Below are 22794 nucleotides of genomic sequence, written 5' to 3'. Positions count from 1 at the left end.
CTCGCTCTCTCTTGCATGCCTGTCTCTTTTGTTCCTGCCCGTCTGAGTCTCCCTCCCAGCTGTGGGAGTCCTTGGGGCAAGAACAAACAAGTTGCCTAGTTGTGGGCTGAGGCTATTTGGGTGTCTTCTTGGGAAGGGTGGTGCTGGGTGGGAGGAGGGCAGAGGGATCATGGGTCTCTTTCCTGAACTTTAGTTGCCACCTGCAGACTTTCTTTGAGTGGAATCTGGACCTTGTTAAGAACTAGGACTTGAGACTTGCCATCAGCCCTCCCACTGCTCTGGGCATGCCCCAGCTGAATGCTTGGCAGCCAGGCTCTGGGCCCATGGCACACTGCCCACCCTTGCCGTTCCCTTTCTTTGCTGTAAGGGCTGTGTATTGGGAGTCAAGTCACTGAGCAACCAGGTGCCTTCAGAGAAGCCCCAGGCTCTCGCTACTGTTCACAACAGCCAAAGCAGCAGAGAAATGAGGATGTCATTTCCAGGGACCCATCCCAACATTCCTGTCACCCCTAAAAACTAGTCAAGCTCCCTCCAAAGAGGCTAACCTGGAATATCCCTTGGACAAGTAGATACCACCTCAATTCTGCTCAGGTGGGAGCTGGTAGCTCCTCCCTGTTAAACGTGCATCTCAATTACTTTTCTCCAAGTGAGTTTTGCAACAATAAAGCTGTAACAGTGAACAGGTGGGACAGGAATAACCATGTTCCTTCTCTTGCTTCTGTTGCTGCTACTGGCTCAGGGGCAGGAGATAAGGCAGGTGAGAACTACTTTCCTTTTACCAGAAAAGATTCTAAGGGAGTGCCGAGTCCTGCCTGGGGTTTTGTGGTTTCGGGCACTAGTACTAGAGTTAAAGTATTTTCTCTAACTGCTTCTCCTCTAGGCCATAAGTGCTCTTTATGTTGTTTTTCGTCTTTTTTCTTTTTTAACCTTCAACCTCCCCTCAGGAGTTGCTGCACCTTCAAATTGGGACATCCCTCCTCATTTGCAAACCTCAGCTGTGTCTGGGGGCAGAGAGCAGTGGAGCTGCCAGGAAACGAAAGAAAGGCTTCCAAGTCGGAGCACTACATTAGACCTAGGGAAACTGGGGGCACATCTATCTGGGAGGTTACGGATACCAGGAGGGTCCCTGCCCAGAGGACATTGAAGATCAAAGCTGACGTTTTCTTTTCTAGGTAAGTTTGGCATGGTTGGGCGCCTTAGGCACGTCTGAAAACAGGTATGATTTGGCTCAGCATTTCCTTATTTGAAGGACTTGTGGATTCACGTCTATGGATGGGGGTGTGGAGGAGGGGAACATCCAATTGGAAATCCAGTCATATGGATCTCACAGCCATGTGGGCTGGGATGGGGATGGTCCATCAGGCATTTGGAATAGACTTGGTTTTGGAATGCAGTGGATCTGATTGCTTCTTGGCAGCTTCCCTTTCCCAATTATGTTTGGCTTAGTCTAGTAGTCAAATTACTTTGCAATCTCGAAGCTGATCCAGGACGCAAACAGAGGGGACAGAGAAGATACTGTCTAAAAAGTAGACTGGGGGATGGGGGAGGGAGGGTTATGGGTGGATTTTGGAAATGTTCACTGAACAATCCACAACTCAGCCCAAAGAAAATGACTGCAAACCATACCTTGGCCCTTTATTAACCCCCCAAACTGAATGTTGCATGCTTTTTTTTAGAATACTGGTCAATTAAGATTATTGTGCCCCTTTTCAACTATTTTCTTCCTGAATATAGCACAAGAAGACATAGGACAGGTATTTTTGAAGCGATTTTGTTTAAAACTATAGGATTTCTGATAACAAGTATATGTTCCTGTTCAAAGATTGAGAAGCCTTCTTAAAATCTAGACCCAGTACTCTGCCTTACGTTGGTAAACAAAATGCCTTGATAATTTTCGTTTTGATCTGAATGGAGTAATTCCAAGAGAGCGAAGCTAAATTTTTCCTTTTTATAATTCAGGAGGGAAGTGTTTGCACATAGTGTGATACTTTAAACAAGCAATCAGGAAGAAGGGTAAAGCTACTCAAGAGAATGGACTGGTTTTACTAATTTTGCTTCATAGAATTCATTATTCCCCTGAAAGTATATTCGTGAATTATTAAGTAACTCAGCCATTTATTAAATCAAGTTAGGAAATAACTCCAACAACTTTTAAAAGTTGAAGGGAATTAGGTAGCAAGTGTAAGGCATAGAGCGTGTATGTATTCAAGCCCCACGGTTCATACACTGCAAATAAAGTCAGATTAACCTATACTTTACCAAGTGGAAATTGAATTTTATGATTTAAAGGCTGGTATATAAAAGAATAATAATATTTTAAGCCTTTATGGTGTAATGTCTGGAAAACTTCTTCCTGTCCTCTCCTTTCAATGATGAAATGTCGGATGGTGAGGTCAACTAACAACCAATCATCTTGAGATTTAGCTGCTATTTTAATACAGTACATTTTAGTAAATTGAAGTTATTGCCTGGAAAATTATTCAGCCATAGGTTCTCCATGAGATAGTCCTGTATCGTGGTCAAGATTTCTATTTTTCTTCTTTCAAGCTAGCTTCTTTACCTCTGAAGCTCAAGTTCATCTGTAAAATGGAAGTGATGGCATGGATCTCAGGGTTTTGTGAAGGACTAAATAAGGTTTATCCAACACAAAGCATCAGTAGAACAGTTAAAACATAAAAAATGCTAAAGGTAAGGCTTGGTACCTACACACGCCCATACAATTTGCATGTTTCCTGCATTTTGATCATTTTTTAAATACTAACACCTAAAAGCAGGAGGTCAAACAGAGAATCCTGATATAGGAAAGCAGGTCTGATGACTTACCTAAGAAAGAGAAGATAGAAAGTAATAGATACTGGTATTTGAAAACATGAGACCACTCTGTCTTGTCTTCCATTAAAAAATACTCAAGGGAATTCCCATTGTGGCGCAGTGGAAGTGAATCTCACAAACATCCATGAGGAGGTGGATTTGATCCTTAGCCTCACTCAATGAGTTAAGGATCAGGAGTTGTTGTGAGCTGTGGTGTAGGTCACAGATGCTGCTTAGAACCCACATTGCTGTGGCTGTTGTGTAAGCTGACAGCTGTAGCTCTGATTGCATCTCCAGCCTAGGAACTTCCATACGCTGCAGGTATGGCCCTAAAAAAGCAAGAAAAAAAATTTTAAAACGACAGCCTTTTCTTTGAGAGGGTGATAAATACTCTTATAGATGAATCAGACTTCTCAGGTCTATATTATTAATTTCCATGAATTTTAATTTTATAAATAGTAACTATGAAGGCTATTCAAAACCTGTGATTCAAATTAGTTGTAATTAGCACTTGAAGCATTTTTTCCCTCTCTTGAATTAGAACTAGAAGTTGTTCACTTTATATGTGCGCACTGGACAGACAAATCCAGGTTTTGGGGGGAACTCTCCCACTGGCCAGCCGTATGTGCTCAGAAAATCACACTGAGCATCTCTGAGTTTCCATTTCTCTTACATAGCAGGTGAGGCCACTGAAGCCAGTGATATTGAAAGTTGTTTCTTTCTGGCTCTGAGAGTCCTAGTTCTAAGTTTCCAAGATCAGTGTATAAAATAACTTTCGGAACTACTTTCTTGATTTTCCAAACCACCTGGCAAAGTTTGAGTTTATAACATTTTATTTTCTTTTTTTTGTCTTTTTTTGTCTTTTTTTTTTTAGGGCCACACCCACAGCATATAGAGGTTCCCAGGCTAGGGGTCCAATTGGAGCCACAGCTGCTGACCTACAACATTTTAAAGACAAAAATCACACCTATGGCTAAATAAAATAATCTCTAAAACAATTTAGTTGTGTAAAAAAACAAACAAAAAATCCCAAACAAACCTCCAAAAGCTTGAAAGGGAAAAATGCAGTGAGTTAAACAGGAAGGAAACCACAACAACACACACACATCAAGTGATGGGATGAAACTAAAAGAAATCCATCCTATTAAGTAGGAATCCCCTTCAATCCCAACCCAAGGTCTGTTTTTCAGGAGAGGTAAAACTACTTCCTCCCACTGAAATCAATCTGATATTTCATAAACTAAATTATAATTGGGAATGACAAGAGTAAGTGTAAAATAAACATTTTCATTTTATAGGACTTCTTTAATTCAGCAAAAAAGGGCAAAAAGTCCCACTAAGGAAAAATATATATAGATATATATAGCTAAGAACATCACATTTTTCTTTTCTTTAGAAACTCAATAGTTTATCAAATAACTAAATGATTATTATGCTTCAATAGAGCTCAATTTTAAAAAGTCAAATTGAAAAACAGAGTTCAACAAATTACACTCGTGTACAAGCCTATACATTTTCAGAAAGAATTTGTTTTCAAATACTGATGATCCTTAATGGGTTTTTTTTTCCCCCTTTTTAATCTTCATCCCATTTGCCCCAATACAGCTTTAAATAAATGAAGAAAAGTTAAAGAGGGGAACTATTTTCCCATTATGCCCTGCTTTTGTTTGGATGACCATTCACATTAGTCATCAAGTTGAGAAAGGGGTTGTGAAGCCTAGAAATAACCTACCAATTTCCTTCATAGATACCCAAACAATTTAACTTCAGCAACACACAGGTCGTTCCAGTTCTTCCACATCCTCCCAGGAGCCTCTGGCAGCCTCCAGCAGCCACCCTCCTCTCCTCAGAACATCCACTTGGCGAGGAGGCCTGGAGGGAAGAGTCCAGGGTTCCCCTGCTACATGGGAAAGCACTTTCCTTCTTGAGTTCAAATCTGCTAGTAGATGAAGGAACAAAAGATAAAAAAGAGAGACACAGAAAGCTTAAAAAGTCAGGTTGGGGTGTAATTAGTGTTTGTTGAGTACAGATACATGTGTAGGTGTGATCGCTAAGTGGGCTTGGTGTGGTGCCATCATTAAGCACAGAACAGCATTTATTGTGGTAGAAGATGTGCTCTTCAAACAACATATCCATTAAGAATCAATGTAATGCTGGGAACTATGTCTAGTCACTTATGATGGAGTGTGAAAATGTGTGAAAATAGAATGTGTACATGTATGTTGTAACTGGGTCACCATGCTGTACAGTAAAAAAAAAAAAAATTGTACTTGGGAAATAACAAACAAACAAAAAAAAGAATCAATATATGAAGTTTCAAGTTTTATAAAAATCCTTTCAACCAAACATTCTCGAGTTCATTAATGAACACCTTATTGATAATGAGTTGAGTTTAGACTATACACCAAAACACATAGATGTTTGATGATAAAAATAAACATAAGGGATTTTTTTTCCCTTAATTTTCTTACTTCCTTGGAGAACTTAAGGTGGTATCATCTATATTCTGATATAACTTGGGTAATTGCAATAGATTTTTCATTGAACAGTGGTGGTTCCAGTTAATCTGGGGTAACACCACTAGATCCTTAAATAGCATGGTACACATAAGGACAAAAAGTATAAATGTAATTATTATTTAATCTAACTCAGAGGTTGGCAAATATTTTCTGTAAAAGGGCAGATAGTATATTTTTCAGCTTTGCAGGCTCTACGCATTCTCTGTCACATTTTCTTGTTTTATTTTTTCAAACTTTCTAAAAATGTAAAAACTATTCTTATCTCATGGGCCATATAAAAACAGGCTATAGGCCATATCTAGTCCACAGGCAGTAGTTTGCCTATCCTTTATCAAGCTATATAAGTCCTGCTTTTACTACAGTAGATACAATCTTAAATACAAAATAGTTCTCATTTTCCTCATATGTAAAACTAAAGTTATCATTGAAATATATATTAAATATCTTCTATGCCCACTGAGCCAGAAAAGATCACCATGAAGTTCCAGACCTCAAAAAAAGGAGAGATAACTGTGAAAGCAAACAAAAATTAAGAAAGGCTGGGCTCAAGTGCTATTGATAGTCATCCAAGAGGCTCCAAGATACCTCTTTTAAAAAGATATCTATATGAATAATTCTTAAAGGATGTGACCAATGCTGCTGAATGCATATTGACTCCATCTTATTTTCCTTCCTCACCAAAACTACAATGATTTCTGCAGAGCAAGCATGTAACCAGTAAACAGCTATATTTCCTAGCTTACCTTGTAGCTAAGGTTAGAGTATATGATATAATTCTGGCCAATGAAATATATTTATAAGTTGCTGGATGGGGAAGTGCTTAAAATTATGTAGATTTAGCTGTCACATGATGTCTTCCCTTTTCCTTTCTTCCTCCCTGGAATGTTGATGTGGTGTTAGTGATGGAGCAGTCATTTTGCAAACATGAGGCAACAAATAGAAAAATACAATCTACAAGTAGCCTGGGCTCCCCAGGTTCTGTAAAAATCACATTAGCAGTACTGGACAGTCCTATTAGGACTTCTTTTTACACAAGAAACATAAACTCCTTGCTTATTTAAGCCTCTATTTGCCCAATCATCTGGATACAGATAGGTGGCTTATGAGAAGAAAAGTTTGTGAAAGATCATTTCGAGCAACAGTAAAATGAACCAAGGAACAGAGATTTGAAAGTATGGAGTTTGAACTACAGAAAATATTTGGTTTGGCTGGCACTTGTGTACTTGGGCATCAGTTAAAATAGCACAGGTATGATTGTTACACTTTCAATTTGTGGAGTATTTTTTTCTCCCTTAAAAAAATTCCAGAGCTTTGATGCAAACATCATTATAAAAGTGCATGTATCATTAGTTCTGAACTTATTATCTAAAATTGCTATAAGAAAAACAAGGAATTCTTTTCATCTGGATCCTGACTCAGTGTGCTTATCTTGTTTACTTTTAGTTACTGTGTTTCTGTTTAGAGCACATGAAATACTCTCATCAGAGCAAAGGTCCCAGCATTGATAGATTAAACTCAAATGAATAGCAGAAGCCAGAGTCCATTTGAATTGTCATTTTCAGAGCTGATCTGCTGGAGATTTCTTTTAACACTGATTTGTCATAGCAGGTAACGGACAAGATTTAACCCCAACGACCAGAAACATGCACTGTTCCATCCAAAATGCAGAAGCACTGGATGGGGCTCATCTGATGCAAGTCCTCTGGCAGGATGGTACAAAGTCTCTCTTCCCTGCTGTGTGGCTGAGGGACAACTGTCAGTGTCCTGACTGCTACCTGGATTCTGCAAAAGCACGGAAACTTCTCCTCGAAGCTCTTGATGTGAACATTGGCATCAAAGGCTTGACATTTGACAGAAACAAGGTAATTATCACTAAATTATCTCTCCCTTCTCTCCCAACTTAAATAAAGGACTAGTCTCCAATAATTTAAGTAGTGAATTATATTTTATTTAATCATATAAAAGAGTTCCCTGGTGGCACAGCGGGTCAAGGAGACAGTGTTGTCACTGTTGTGGCATGGGTCACTGCTGTGCCGTGGGTTCAATCCCTGGCAGGCACAGCCAAAAAAATATTATATATAATTTTGTGTGTACATGTGTGTGTGTACATATATACATATATAAATAATGTATTGCCATGCTTGCACTGTGCTTGGTGCTAGGTCAGCATACTCACTAAATGGAATCTACTATTATTATTAGTATTTTTATTACTACTGTTATTGTTAATAAAATGTACAGTGCGGCTCATTATTCCATTAGTAGGCGCAGCCTTAAAGACAATCAAACTATTTCTAAAGGAATGGCTCTGGGCCTCAGTTTACTCATCTTTAAAGTAAGAGTACTAACAAAATTTGTCCCTAGAGATAGTGTGAGGATTCACTGAGAGATTACAGCTAAAAATATTTACTGTAGTTCCTGGCATACATCCTGCACCAAAAAAAACTTACATTGATTAAGATTTTTAGTCTAATAAGTGAATAGATGGGCAAGGTGTTTTCCAGATCTCCTGAAAATATAGCTCTTTTTTTTTTTTTCCCCACTGTGCAAAAGGGGATCAAGTTATCCTTACATGTATACCTTTTTTTTCCCCACCCTTTGTTCTGTTGCAATATAAGTATCTAGACAAAGTTCTCTATGCTACTCAGCAGGATCTCCTTGTAAGTCTATTCTAAGTTGTATCTGATAACCCCAAGCTCCCGATCCCTCCCACTCCCTCCCTCTCCCATCAGGCAGCCACAAGTCTATTTTCCAAGTCCATGATCTTCTTTTCTGTGGAAAGGTTCATTTGTGCTGGATATTAGATTCTAGATATGAGTGATATCATATGGTATTTGTCTTTTTCTTTCTGACTTACTTCACTCAGTATGAGAGTCTCTAGTTCCATTCATGTTGCTGCAAATGGCATTATGTCATTCTTTTTTATGGCTGAGTAGTATTCCATTGTGTATATATACCACTTCTTCCGAATCCAATCATCTCTTGATGGACATTTGGGTTGTTTCCATGTCCTGGCTGTTGTGAATAGTGCTGCAATGAACATGAGGGAGCATGTGTCTCTTTTAAGGAGAGTTTTGTCTGGATATATACCCAGGAGTAGGATTGCGGGGTCATATGGAAGTTCTATGTATAGCTTTCTAAGGTATCTCCAAACTGTTCTCCATAGTGGCTGTACCAGTTTACATTCCCACCAACAGTGCAGGAGGGTTCCCTTTTCTCCATACCCCCTCTAGCACTTGTTATTTGTGGACTTATGAATGATGGCCATTCTGATTGGTGTGAGGTGGTATCTCATGGTAGTTTTGATTTGCATTTCTCTTATAATCAGCGATGTTGAGCATTTGTTCATGTGCTTGTTGGCCATCTGTATATCTTCCTTGGAGAACAGTCTATTCAGGTCTTTTGCCCATTTTTCCATTGGGTGGTTGGCTTTTTTGCTGTTGAGTTGTATAAGTTGCTTGTATATTCTAGAGATTAAGCCCTTGTCCATTGCATCATTTGAAACTATTTTCTCCCATTCTGTAAGTTGTCTTTTTGTTTTCTTTTGGGTTTCCTTTGCTGTGCAAAAGCTTTTCAGTTTCATTAGGTCCCATGGGTTTATTTTTGCTCTAATTTCTATTGCTTTGGGTGACTGACCTGAGAAAATCTGAAAATATAGCTCTTAATGCCGCAAACTAGATGCGGCCTCCATTCAGTTCCTATCTTCCCAATTTGCTAGAGTAGTTATCAGGAAAGTGAGTGTGACCAGCGAGGTCCTCCTCTCCCACCTTCATCTTGATTCAAGGACTCTATTTCCAGGGTTCACTGCTTGCTAGCTATGGACCTCTAGAAATGTTATTTACTCTTACCTTCCTCACCTAAAAAAATGTGCATTTGAATTGTATCTTCTCCCTTGAGTTTCTGAGGACTCAGTGGGTTATGTTTACCATACTCATTGTACAGGGTACACTCGAAACAGTGTTCTTACTATTATTATCTGCCTCATCATCATCATTACTATCATCCTTACTATTTCTGATACTCTTGGCAGGAATCTTTAAATCATTCCAGGAAGTGTGGGGACCACAGGTTTTAAGAATATAGGACAAGAACTTCAGATCTAGCCAGGTTTTCTTTCTTAGGTGGTAGTTAAGGGGCCTCAGACCTCATGTGTATCTGTTTGACTTTCAGTTTCCTTGCTTTCCAAAATCTTATTCTATGCCTATGAGTACATCAGATTTAAAAGGGCGGAAGTTTTGAGGGCTAATTGGATTCCATGATTACCTAAAATAATGCTCAGAAGCAGAGCAAGAGCAAAGAACCAAAGTATGCAAAAGCATAATACACATATGCATGTTATTTGCTTTCTGTGTTATAAGGTTCATATCACATGGCCAAATGACCATTATAGTGAATTTGAAGCTGATTGGCTGAAGAAAAGATGCTTTTCACAGGAGGCCAGAGAAAAACTCCAAAGACAATTGTTTTTGCCAGGTAACCTTTCTATGTTTTTCAATGTCTTTTAAAACATGTATAGTAAAAAATTTGCTTGGAAGCAAATTCCATTCCTTGTGCTTTGGTTAAAATGTTATTGTAATTTATGTAGAATGTTTAATGATTTACCAACACATAGTATGTGGGTAGAAGTGCAAAGAAACCTATAACAGTTCTAGACTTTCTAAAAAGACATAAAAGGAAGGCAGCAAATTTGAATCTTTGTCATCAAATAGGAAAACTGGCACACCACAGACACTCTGTAAGTGTTCACTGCAAAAGGGCAGCAAGAACCATGGGCAGACTTGCCCTTCTTAACAATGTTATCTAAGGCTAGAACAACACAAAATCAACATGGCAGAAATTCCTAACCTGGTATCCATAGATAAAATTATGTGATCCATGAATTCCATGAAATGATACACACAGTCTTAAGTGTGCAAATGAGTATGTGTGCCACACAGGCTTGCACACAGCAGATTGGCTTGGGAAGAATCTATATTAGTCTCCAGGGAATCTGTGACCACAGAAACATTCAGAAAAATCTCCAATAGATGGATTTGGTTGAAAAAGAAGACTTTACTCTTGACCTGAGAGAAAAAATAAATACTTAATACAGGTGGAAATTTTTTTTTTCAAAGAGGACTTTTTGGAGATAGACAATGGTACAGTTCAAACAGAGGTACTGGGGAGAAGTGGAACATGTTAATGCTATTCTGTCTGTATATTTTGAAGATTTGTGTCTTAAGATGATGTGGGTCAAAGGCAAATTCTGCAAACACACTTACTAGAAACTTGACTTCTACAAACACACTAACAAGGCAAGTTTCTCTGAACATTCCTTTCCATGCTTAACCAGACATATTGGACCACTGTCCCTTTGGGCAACTGATCATCCTTATAGAATTTTGTAACATACTTCTCCTGGGAACTCTGGATCATAGACCAAGAGAAAGGTTTTACCTGACTCTGTTCAAATCCGAAGTTCTCAAACATGTATGGTAACTCTCATTGGTTTTCAATGCTAGACTTGCAACAGTTCATTGGGTGCGGAGATGTTATTCATTGGCCAGCTTGAACCCCACACCTTCACCTTGGCCCATGGTTTTCAATAGGGTGTGATGTGGTCCTCTTCCTATTCAAGGATAGACCAGTCTTGTAAAGACCTAGCTTCTCCAGTCTCTTAAACTCACATTCTGACAACTGACAAAGTTTTGCTCGAGTGCTTTCTGTCTAAACCACCAGGATCCATTTTCCTCTTTATCTAATCCAGCAAGCTGGTAGAATCCAGATGGGTATCTGGGGAAAGATGTTTTTCCTGCCTTCGTCTAGTAAGTGTGTTGCTAGAGTCCTTAGTTGCATAACTGAGTCCAACTGTCTGGGTCAAATAGCAGTATCACAAGTGTATTATTATTTTTTTATTTTAGATTTCTTCTGGTACTCAAAATATTTTTCCTTAACTCTGCCCTAATTTTATAATCCCATTGGATTTTACTTTAATTTCCTTTCAGTTCTTCTTTTGATTATTTCAGGGAAAAAAAGCCAACTTTCTTATTATTACAGCTTAAGCTTTTAAGCATTGTAAAAATATATGACCACCCCTTCCATTAATATTTCTTGAAGAGGGCAGTTTTATAGCTTACATTTCTCAGTACTATCAGGCAGTAGCAGAATAGAAATGATACTACATTCAGTTAAACAGTGGAAAAAACTGGTAACACTGCAATCATGAATAATATATGGAGAACTAGCTGCTATTTAGACAATGGAAAATATTTTACTGGTTTAAAACAAGATCATATTTTTAAAATATATTCTCAAGCTGTATAGTTGGTAGGTTAAAGGAGAAATTAATGGACCATTTTTGAAATATTGCTTCTGTGGCTTTTTGCCCGTAGAATTTGACACTTTATTTTCCTGCCATTGCGTATTTTCAAACATGCATACTCCAGAACAAGTAAACAAACTCAGTTACATTTGTGAAAGAATTTTGTTTTTAGCCCTCGGTGGCAATGTTTTCCTTGCTGCTCTTTCCTTAGAGTGAGGCAAGACTTTTAAAATAGGGCAATCATTTTTCTTGATCATCCCTTGGCACTGAATGTTGAACTCAAAAGTGAAAAGACCATTAGCCAGAAGAAAACTCTTGTCATGAGACAGTCACAGCTGGAAAGAAGACGTAGATAACAATCATTTCCTCAAAAATTTCTGTTCTGTTGCCACATACACCAGGCACTTCTTTTGTGCGGAAAACTGTAAGGAAATATCAAGTTTAAAAAAGACATGGGAGTGGCTCAGCAGAAACAAATCTGACTAGTATCCATGAGAACACAGGTTCAATCCCTGGCCTTTCTCAGTGGGTTAAGGATCCAGCGTCACCATGAGCTTTGGTCTAGGTCACAGACTCAGCTTGGATCTGGCATTGCTACTGCTGTGGCAGTGGTGTAGGCCAGTGGCTACAGCTCCAATTCGACCGCTAATTCAACCCCTAGCCTGGGAACCTCCATATGCTCTAAGTGCAGCCCTAAAAAGACCAAAAAAAAAAAAAAGACATGAATTCTGCCCTAGAAGATTTATGAAGTCTAGGAGGGGACACCAGCCATGGAAACAAATAAGTATAGTACACTATTTTAAGGACATGGAAGTGGGCATAGAAGTTTAATTATAATGCAAAAGGACTCTGAAGAGAAGAGGAAATGGGACTCAGGTAAGAGCTAATACCAGAGCTGGATTTTGAAAGATGCATTTGTCAGACAAAGATAGGAAGTAAGGAAAACAATGGAGGAAAGAGCACGTAGATGAGATGAGATGTGTAAAAGAGCAGGATAGGTTTAGGAAACTGTAATTAGCTTAATATTAGTGAAGTTAAAATTATGTGGCAACTCTGAAAGAGTTATGCCTCCTGCTTTGTTTTTCTTCTTTACAATTGCTATGGCAATTCTGGGTCTTTTAGGATTCCATATAAGTTTTTAGATTATTTGTTCTAGTTCTGTGAAAAGTGTCATGGGTAATTTGATAGGGATTACGTTAAATCTATAGATTGATTTGGGTAGTATGACCGTTTAACAATACTAAAGCTTCCGATCCAGGAGCATGATATATCTTTCCATTTCTTTGAATCTTTAATTTACTTGATTAATGTTTTGTAGTTCTCAGTGTATAACTCTTTCACCTCCGTGGTCAGGTTTATTCCTAGGTATTTAAGTTTTGTGGGTGTGATTTTAAAACATTTTTTAAATGTTCCTTTTCTAATATTTCATTGTTAGTATACAGAAATGTAATTGATTTCTGAATGTTAATCTTGTATCCTAATACTTTCCTGAATTCTTGATCAGATCAAATATTTATTGTGTGGGGTCTTTAGGGTTTTCTACATACAGCATCATATCAGCTGCATATAGTGACAATTTTACCTCTTCTCTTCCAGTTTGGATACCTTTTCTTTTTTAATTTACTTATTTTTTTATCTGATTTCTGTGGCTAGGACTCCTAATACTATGTTGAATAAAAGCAGTGGGTGAGAGCAGGCATCCTTGTCTTGTTCCAGATTTTAGCAGGAAGTATTATAGAACCTTTTCTCTGTTGATTATTATATTGGCTGTGGGTCATAAATGGCTTTTATAATGTTGAGATATATTTCCTCTATACCCACTTTGGTAAGAGTTTTTTATTAGAATAGATATTGGATTTTTTCGAATGCTTTTTCTACATCTATTGAGATGATCACGTGGTTTTGTACTTTTCTTTTGTTAATGTGGTATATGGCATTGGTTGATTCAAATATGTTGAGCTATCTTTGTGAACATGAAATGAATCCCACTTAGGAGTGGTGTATGATCTTTTTTATGTGTTGTTGGATTCAGTTGGCTAAAATTTTGTTGAGAATTTTTGTATGTATATTCATCAAAGATATTGGCCTGTACTTTTTTTTTTTGGTAGTATCTTTTCTGGTTTGGGTATTAGGGTGATGGTGGCTTCATAGAATGTCTTTGGGTGTGTTCCTTCTTCAACCTTTTGGAAAAGTTTAAGAAGGATGGGTATAAGTATTACAAAGCTACAGTCATCAAGACAGTGAAGTACTGGTACAAAAACAGATATATGAACCAATGGAACAGAAGAGAGAGCCCAGAAATAAGCCCAGAAATAAAGCCAAACACTATGATCAATAAATTAATCTTTCCTAGCAGCACTTGCTGAAGAGGCTCTTAAAGACTTAAACATAAGACAAGACACCATAAAACATGACACCATAAAACTCCTACAAAAGAACATAAGTAAAATATTCTCTGACATAAAATGTACAGATGTTTTCTTAGGTCTCTCCCAAGGCAATAGAAGTAAATATAAAAATAAACAAATGGGACCTAATCAAACTTACAAGCTTTTGCACAGCAAAGGAAAACAAACAAAATGAAAAGACAACCTATAGAGTGGGAAAAACAGTTGCAAGCAATGCAACCAAATAGGGCTTAATTTCCAAAATATGCAAACAAGTCATATGACTCAACAACAAAAAATAAACAACTCAATCAAAAAATGTGCAGGTAACCTAAATAGACATTTCTCCAAAAAAGACATATGAGTGGCTAGTATGCACAAGAAAGAATGCTCAACATCGCTAATTATTAGAGAAATGCCAATCAAAACTACAGGTAGGTACCACCTCATACCAGCCAGAATGGCCATCATTAAAATGTCGACAAATAACAAAAGCTGGACAGGGTGTAGTGAAAAGGTTACCCTCCTTCACGGTTGGTGGCAATCTAAATTGGTACAATCACTTGGAAAATAGTATGGAGGTTCCTCAGAACACTAAATACAGAATTATATGATCTAGTAGTCCCACTCCTGGGCATATATCCAGACAAGACTTGCATTCAAAAAGATGCATGTGGAGTTCCCATTGTGGCACAGTGGAAACAAACCTGACTTGTATCCATGAGGATACAGATTCAATCCCTGTCTTCACTAAGTGGGTTGGGGATCCTGCATTGCTGTGAGCTGTGGTGTAGGTCGCAAATGTGGCTTGGATATCATGTTGCTATAGCTGTGGCATAGGCCAGCAGCTGTAGCTCCGATTCGACCCCTAGCCTGGGAACTTCCATATGCCCCAGGTGCAGCACCTATTTTCATAGCAGCACTATTCACAATAGCCAAGACATGTAAGCAATGTAAATGTCCATCGATAGATGAATGGATTAAGATGTGATACATATATACAGTGGAATATGACTCAGCCATGAAAAAGAATGAAATAGTGCCATTTGCAGCAAAATGGGTGCAACTAGAGATTCTCATACTAAGTGAAGTAAGTCAGAAAGAGAAATATATACCTTATGATATCACTTACATGTGGAATCTAAAATATGGTACCAATGAACCTACCTACAAAACAGAAATAGACTCATAGACAAAAAACAGACTTGTGGTTGCCAAGGAGGAGTGGCGGAGTGGGATGGACTGGGAGTTTGGGGTTAGTAGATGCAAAGTATTACATTTAGAAGGGATAAGCAATGAGATCCTACTGTACAGCACAGGAAACTATATCTAATCTCTTGAGATCGACCGTGTTGGAAGATAACTATTAAGAAAGGGAATGTGTATGTATGACTGGGTCACTTTGTTGTATAGTAAAAATTAGCACAACATTGTAAATCAACTACACTAAAATTTAAAACAATAAAAAATAAAATTATTAGGCAACAAAGAAGGAAGTAGCTTAAGTGCCCTGCTAAGAAACTCAGCCCTAATCCCTTAGGCAAGGAAGTTGGCTCAGCACAGAGCTCTGAATTTTCCCTTCCATTGTTTTCTAGGCTGATCCTCTTCCTATAAGGTGAGAGAAATGAGTTTAAGTTCTTCATAAGTTGGAGAAGATTACTTTTTCAGGATGGATTTACATTTTCAGAGTTGTGTCTTTCTGATTTTTATTAAAGGCATGTAATTTCTCAAATGCCTACAAGTTTGTAAAGGTCTCTTTAGCTTCCTTTTTCTCTCGTTGCATTCTTTACTCCTCCAGAGCACCCCCGTTTTGGCCACACACATGGCATGTGGAAGTTCCCAGTCCAGGGTTTGAACCTGTGTCACAGCAATGACAAGAGCCACAGTAGTGACAAAGCCAGGTCCTTAACCTCTAGACCACCAGGGAACTCCATAGCCCTTTGAATCTTGGTTTGTTCTTATCTTACTGAAGAGGCTGAAGAGATCAGATCTGTGTTGTAGAAGGGTCTTGGTCATGGTCGCCTGTGATGGATGGATTCTGTGCAGAGTACCAAGGAGCAGAGTAACCATAGCATGGCCTAGAAATCATCCTGTAAGAGACATTAAGAATTAAAACTATAGAAGTAACAGAGAGGATAGGGGAGAATTTGCACTCAGGAAAAAACATATATTGACCTGGAGGACAAGAGTTTGTTGGCCTTGTTCTCTAATATCTATCAACTTAAGATCAGACTGTTGAAGCCCATCTTGAGAATGTTTCCAAATATGAAATTGAAGACTTTAATAAAATATTAGAAACATGAAGGTTTTTTAATGCAGGTATATTTTAGCTTTTATGTGAAATTGATGTAAATATACACTCATTTTTTTGTGACTAACTTCGAGATGCAAAACTCCCAAAATAGAATTGATAGAACTAAAATAGGAAAAAAAATCAATACATAGTGTGATTTTATGTATAGGAACCTAAGTATTTATTCTTGTTAGTAACATTCAGTGTCAGCTTGTTTTCCTATCTCTCTCCTTGAATTGGTACTAAAATATTATGTTATTCTCTGATATTAACAATATTTGTTATTGAAAATAGAGATTTGAAGAAAATCTTAGTTCTGTGGAAGGAGTCTGCTCAATTTTCTCACTAATCCAGGGACTGAATACATTGCACATTCAGGAAAGAATATTTCCCCTCATTTTGACATGCCCCTCCTAAAGCAGAGAAAACTTCAGCTGCCTATTTTATCAGGTTACAACACTTCATCCTACAGCTCTGACTCCCTTTTTTTTCCAAAAGAAACATGCCACAGAGAGAGTGAAAACTAACTTTAAGGGTCCTCTGTGCCTTGCACATGGTTAAAAAACAAACAAAAAAGCAAAACAACACAAACAAAGAAAATGGAGCTCCCCCTTTCCTGCAGAAGGTCATGCATTTCTTTGAAGATGAAGATTTGTGTAATAGTGCAAAGAACAGATTGGTTTGGTACATAGACTATTTTTACAGAAATTTGTTTAAAAAAAAGCAAAAATCACTATTTTTTTAATTAACAAATGATATATACATCAAATATGCCTAACTCCCATGTAATAGTTTCCCCATGTCTCTAAGCTTTGCCCCATTCTTCATGCATTCTTCAACCCCCAGAGGTGGGAATCTGCAGTGCAAGTCAGGGACTGAGTGAGGTATTTGTTTCACATATTACTTGGTAGTTATAAAAAGAACTAGGAGGTTGTTTTTCTTTTCAGTCTGGCATAAAATGTTCCAACTGTATTAGAACTGCCAGGTCAGAATGGCTTCAGAAGATCTCTATTAAAAGAGCTGCATCAGAGCAATGAAGCCACCATGTCACGGACCCAAATTAATCCCCTTCTCAAGAAAGACTTAATTAAAATTCTTTCTTTTTTTTTTTCAAAAAATTTACTTCACTTTTTCTCTGTGCCATAGTGATGTCTTCCAATGTGCTCTGTTCTTTTCTGAATTACACATCATTTGCTCTCCCACTCAATTTTTGTCTTGTACTTGGTAGATGTGGGCATAATATCTAAAGGGTCTAACATCCCTTCATGGGCTGGGGTCACTCTTGTCCTATCAGTGAGTCCACAGTGGGAAATCCACAACCTGAGAAGTACCCTGCGGTGCTGTGTACTCAACAGATGCCCCAAATCTGGAGTTATTTCCAGCTGCCTAGTTTGGGTTCCACGTGTTAACTGTAGGTCAGATCGTCTTTCTTTTGCCTTTTCTTATCTCCATCCATACTTCTGCTGAGCAACCACTTCACATACTCAGATAAATCCTTGAAGATAAGTCTTACAACTGGGTATCCATTACAGAAATACTGGAAAAAAGGACCATGTGCTTCCTATGTCTATTACTTTTTAAATTTTTTAGGTAAAAAAATTCTTTTTTAAATCACCTTTTATTACTTAACAATTTCATAAAACAAAGGATCAATAGCATCAGCCAATGTTAGTGCAAAACAGGACTTTGAAAAGCTAGTGTCTTTAAAATGCTGCTATCTTTAAAAGCCTTGAAAAAGTTTGAGGATGTTTTTGCGAACTTAAAGCAAGTCTATTTTAAGGAAAAAAAATACTACAGTCGTCTATCCCTTTTCATATTTTTTCAGTGTGCTTACCACATCAAAAATTAAGGAAAATATGCTAAATTGTTTAATTTTTGGAAAATAATTTTCTAAAGTTAACTAAATTTATTTCCTTTATTTCCATTTTTTTTCAAACAGACTAAAATGAGTGAAAAACTTTCATTTCTCACAAAGAAGTCTTACTTTTGCTTGCAGCTCAGGAATAAGTTTTATAACATTGGCAACTGGACTGCAAAGTTAAAGTTTATAAAGTTAGAAAATTCCAAAATGCAGCAGTTTCAAGAAGCAAATTTGGATTGCTTTATATGTTAGCTTCATTTTTAACAAACCTACACATAAATTGTAAATTTAGCTTGCCACTTTTGCTAGTGCCTACATATTAGGAGACTCACCAACCTAATAATAATAATAATAATAATAATAATAATAACTGATTAAAAAACTATTACTTCACCCTTCTGGTTCTACTTTGTTCTTTCAAATGGCAGAACAACTATAGTTTTGGGGTAGTAAATATCATTATCATACTTAAATTTCTTCTTTAAGATTCCTGTCCCAAACTTTCAAATGTGCCCATAAAAAAATAATAATAATTTTTAATTCCTTTTTTAGTTTTTCTATTCCTGTAGGGAAAAAAATTGATTATAAAAGAATCTTGATGTTGCCCAATCTGTTTACCCAATCTGTGGATTTGCCTAACTTCTAGCTAAGCAAATTAGAGAAGTAATTTTTAAATGATTTTTATTTCTTCCATTATGGTTGGTTTACAGTGTTCTGTCAATTTTCTACTGTACAGCAAGGTGACCCAGTCACACATACATATATACATTCTTTTTCTCACATTATCCTCCATCATGCTCTATCATAAGTGATCAGATATAGTTATTTTTAATCTCTACTCCATTTGATGAATTCTCTTAACTGTATTCTTCTCAAAATTCTATATTTTTCTCAATCTGTAACTTCGCTCTTAATAAAAAGAGCAGCATAGCACTGAAATTAAAAGTGCTGTTGATGCTAGTTGTTGCCTGGTCTGTGATCCTGAGCAATTCACTTAAACTTTCTATGCCCTCAAATCTTTATCTGCATGATAAAGATGGTACCTACTGTTGAGAGAAAAACAATGCTGCACTTTGCCTATCAATTCACTTCATCTTCTCAAGGTTCCTTTAAAAGCAGTTGTAAATAACTACAGAGAAGAGCCTTGAAAGGCTTCTTGATCCTCTTGAACAGTGAAATAACACAGCCTTTCTGTATACTCCCAGCTTGCACAACTGCAGGTAATCTTCCTGTTGCTGGCCATCATCTCTCTTCCCCAGTTCTGGTGTTTCTCTGCGGCACAGTAAAGTCCAAAGTCTTCCCTGGAAGTTTCTAATCATCCCACCATCTAAAGCCCTCTCCTCAAGCATGTGGATTCTTACTTTGGGCCAAACTCTTCTTGTTTCCCAGATCCCTTATTCTATTCTTTCTGTTTGTCCAAAATTCACCTCTTCATCCTGCAAGGTCCAGCTCACATCCCAGTGAAGTCCATTAACCAAAAATTCCACCCTATATTTGTATTTATCCCTAAATCAAACTAAAATACAGACTAGAAAGAAAGTGCCCAGGAAATGGACATGATTTCACTAGTATCACTAAAATGTAAGGCTGTAGTATCACAGTGGAAGAGTATACATTTTTCTCAGAGATTTTTGTTTGAATTTTTCTAGGAGAGGAAGTGAAAGTGTGTAGTGTGCCAAGAATACATTCTCCTGTGAAACAACACAATGTTATGCAAAGAGAATGGTTTCAGGGTCAGCAGAGGGGCTTTGGCTCTCTGCTCTGCAAATTTGACCTTGACTTAGTGTCATAAATGATCTGACTCTCACTTTTTCCATATGTAAAGGAGGCAATGCCTCTCAGCCTCAGAATGCAAAGAATAAATGGAAAAATGTAAATACTGTGCTTGAACTCAGTGCCTGGTACCCTGTGTGTGCTCAGACCCTGTTAGGTACTTTCCCTCCTCTAGAGAATCATGAATACAGCAGAGGCAGAGTAAAGAGCATGTGGGTAAAGACAAGAGGAGGGAGAAACTGTGGCATGATCACATCTCATACTTGAGTTCCCATTACATGAAGAATAATCATGTTACAATCCTGATTAAACACATGAGAGTGACTCAGGTGAATTCTTGCTATGAAAAGGATTTTAGTCATTCAGACATTGGTTTGAAGTCTGGGCCAAAATTTTACCTACATGACGGATAGTTTCCTTTCAAAAAAAAAAACTAAGAAAGGCAGTGAAAAAAACGGCCAACGTATGACCCAAATTCCAACCAGGGCTGTAAAAATTGGCTGATGCTGATGTAGAATGGTGTGTTATCTACTAGTGGTTACACACTAGTGATAGATTCAGGATCACTACAGGTGAAAATACCAGCACCCAGCAGATATATTTTGTATACGAACCTAGACACTTGGATGAAAAAAATTCCAGGCTCATGACCATATAAAAAACAAACTCTATCAATAAACAAAATAGAGGGAAGTTATCTAAAGACAACAATGCGCTCATCCAAGAAGAAAGCAGAGTCTCTAAGCTCTAACTTCAATGGGGCAGAATGGAAGTTTCTAGCCCAAAATAAATTGACCAAGCATAATGTATGATGGACAATCAAAAAGGAGATTTGTAAAGTGATTTACTTTTATCATAGAAAACTAGAGGAAAGATTGTCTCTGATGGGAGCAGATGGTCTTACATGGTCCTTCTCTCAGGCAACAGGACCATCCGAGACTCCTCATTATCTCTTAGAGTACGATGTGCCCATAAACGTGCCCAGAAAAATCTACCAGCCCTATTACCAAAATAATCCAGAATCCATTCACATCTCACCACTCCCCACCTCCTCCAACCCTCTGTGTGAACTACCAACATCATACACCCTCTTTTCCTCTCCCTACTCCTTTACCAATCTTCCTTCTTCACAATTTTCAAGCATTGTTATATGCCAGGCACTGAGCTCAATGCTTGATATTTTTGCTCTATTTAATCCTAGCAACAACTTTACAAAGCCAGCATTATCATAACCATTTACACATGAGGAAAATGAGGCTGAGAGAAATTAAGTAACTAGCATAAAATCAAAGAGACAAAGAAGTAACAGAGCCAAGATTTAACAAGAGTATCTGCTCTATTAAAGGCCTTTCTGTCATACTCGCCCTCTTCCATATGCTCGAAGAAATTTTTACCAGCTTATCATTGTGTGTCACTGTAATTATTGCACTGAAGGGTCAACGTTTGTGTATTGACTGTCTTCCCCACCATACAATTGGAATCTAGGTAAATAACTAATATTAGTAACAGATAACATTTATCAAACATTTACCATGCGCTAAAAGAATTTATTCAGCAAATACTTAATGAGTGTCAGCTATGTACCAGGTGCTGTTCTAGGTGCTGGTGATGCAGTGACCAACAAAACAGAGAAAGACTATCCCAAAGCGTTTACATTTTGGTAGAGAAAGAGATCACTCAATTTACGAATGTATCTATAATACATCAAATGGTGATAAGGTCAGGGATGGAGGCAAGCTGGTCAATGTGGTATTGGGGTATATGGAAGAACCCCAAGAGGAGTCCTTCCAATTTTTCACTGAAATAGAAAGCAAAGCTATTGGCTGAGCATGAGTAGGAGGAGGTGTGGGAAATTTTAGGATGGAGAATGTGAGAAACAGTCAGCTAGGGGAGTATAAGATAGCGTTAAGTAGAGATTAATGGGCAGGCAATAAAATCAGTCATCGCAGTATGTTTTTCTCCAGCCACATTCAGCTGCTCTGGTTGAAGGGCAGATTTAATCAGGTACACTATGTCAAGCTTTTTCTAGATATCATCTCATTTATATTTCCCAACAAGTTGTTCCCATTGTGGCTCAGTGGGTTAAGGGCCCAACATTTTCTCTGTGAGGATGTGGTTTTGATCCCTGGCTTCACTTAGTGGGTTAAGGATCCAGCATTGCCACAAGTTGCAGCATAAGTCTCAGATAGGGCTCCAATTCCACCCCTAGCCTGAGAACTTACATATGCTGCAGGTGTGGCCATAAAAAGAAGAAAAAAAATCCCAAGAGCCCTATAGGTTATTTCCATCCTATATTTTCCAGATGAAGAAACTGAAATGAGATTTATGTCACTTTCTGAAGCTGATGCAGACAGAAAGTAACAGAATTCATATTTGAATCCAGATCTGCCACTTTCAAATCTTGAGCTATGAGCTTTGACACAGAGTCCCTATCTAACTGGACATGCATCCTCATCTCTGTGTGTGCTGGTACATTCTCAGTGAATGTCCTGTTGCTTCAGAAATGAAGACTTGGCTGATGGACAATTCTTACACTTTTTGGTTGACTTAAAAATTAATATGAGTCAACAGAGTTGAGACTGCCAAAAAAAGATTAATTAGATTTAGGCCACATGAATAAAAATATAGTAGCAAGCCCACCATGCAGGCATGGGCAGACCACACCTATAGTATCATGTCTGGTTCCAGATACCCATGCTGTTATGACCATTAGCAAACTTGAAAGCATCTTCCAGGGGAGAGTCCAGAGGGGAGGACAGGGCTTGGGAACCCATAAAACATGAAAAGTATGGGTGAGAAAGAGGTTAGTTAGCCTTGGAAAGAAAAACTTAGCACAGTGGCTGTCTTTA

The 22794-nt window shown here is 37.8% G+C and overlaps 1 protein-coding gene across 3 annotated transcripts in view; it reads left to right on the top strand.

Annotated features, from left to right (window-relative positions):
* The first annotated feature begins 391 nt into the window (after positions 1 to 391).
* The window catches only part of BBOX1 (gamma-butyrobetaine hydroxylase 1), a 68678-nt gene continuing 46275 nt past the window's right edge, over positions 392 to 22794 (top strand). Inside the window, exons 1-4 of one of the 3 annotated variants that reach the window (XM_047776115.1) lie at positions 392 to 591; positions 945 to 1172; positions 6939 to 7192; positions 9689 to 9803. In XM_047776115.1, coding sequence (XP_047632071.1) covers positions 6974 to 7192; positions 9689 to 9803 — 334 coding nt within the window. In that variant the 5' untranslated portion in view covers positions 392 to 591; positions 945 to 1172; positions 6939 to 6973. Of the gene's footprint in view, positions 592 to 628; positions 758 to 944; positions 1173 to 6935; positions 7193 to 9688; positions 9804 to 22794 lie in introns of those variants that run through there. The other 2 variants (XM_047776116.1, XM_047776114.1) reach the window with 2 other exon arrangements.

Source organism: Phacochoerus africanus, chromosome 4 (assembly GCF_016906955.1).
Source record: "Phacochoerus africanus isolate WHEZ1 chromosome 4, ROS_Pafr_v1, whole genome shotgun sequence".
NCBI lineage: Eukaryota > Metazoa > Chordata > Mammalia > Artiodactyla > Suidae > Phacochoerus > Phacochoerus africanus.
Note: the sequence above shows the minus strand (reverse complement) of the source record. Positions and strands in the feature narration are given on the sequence as shown.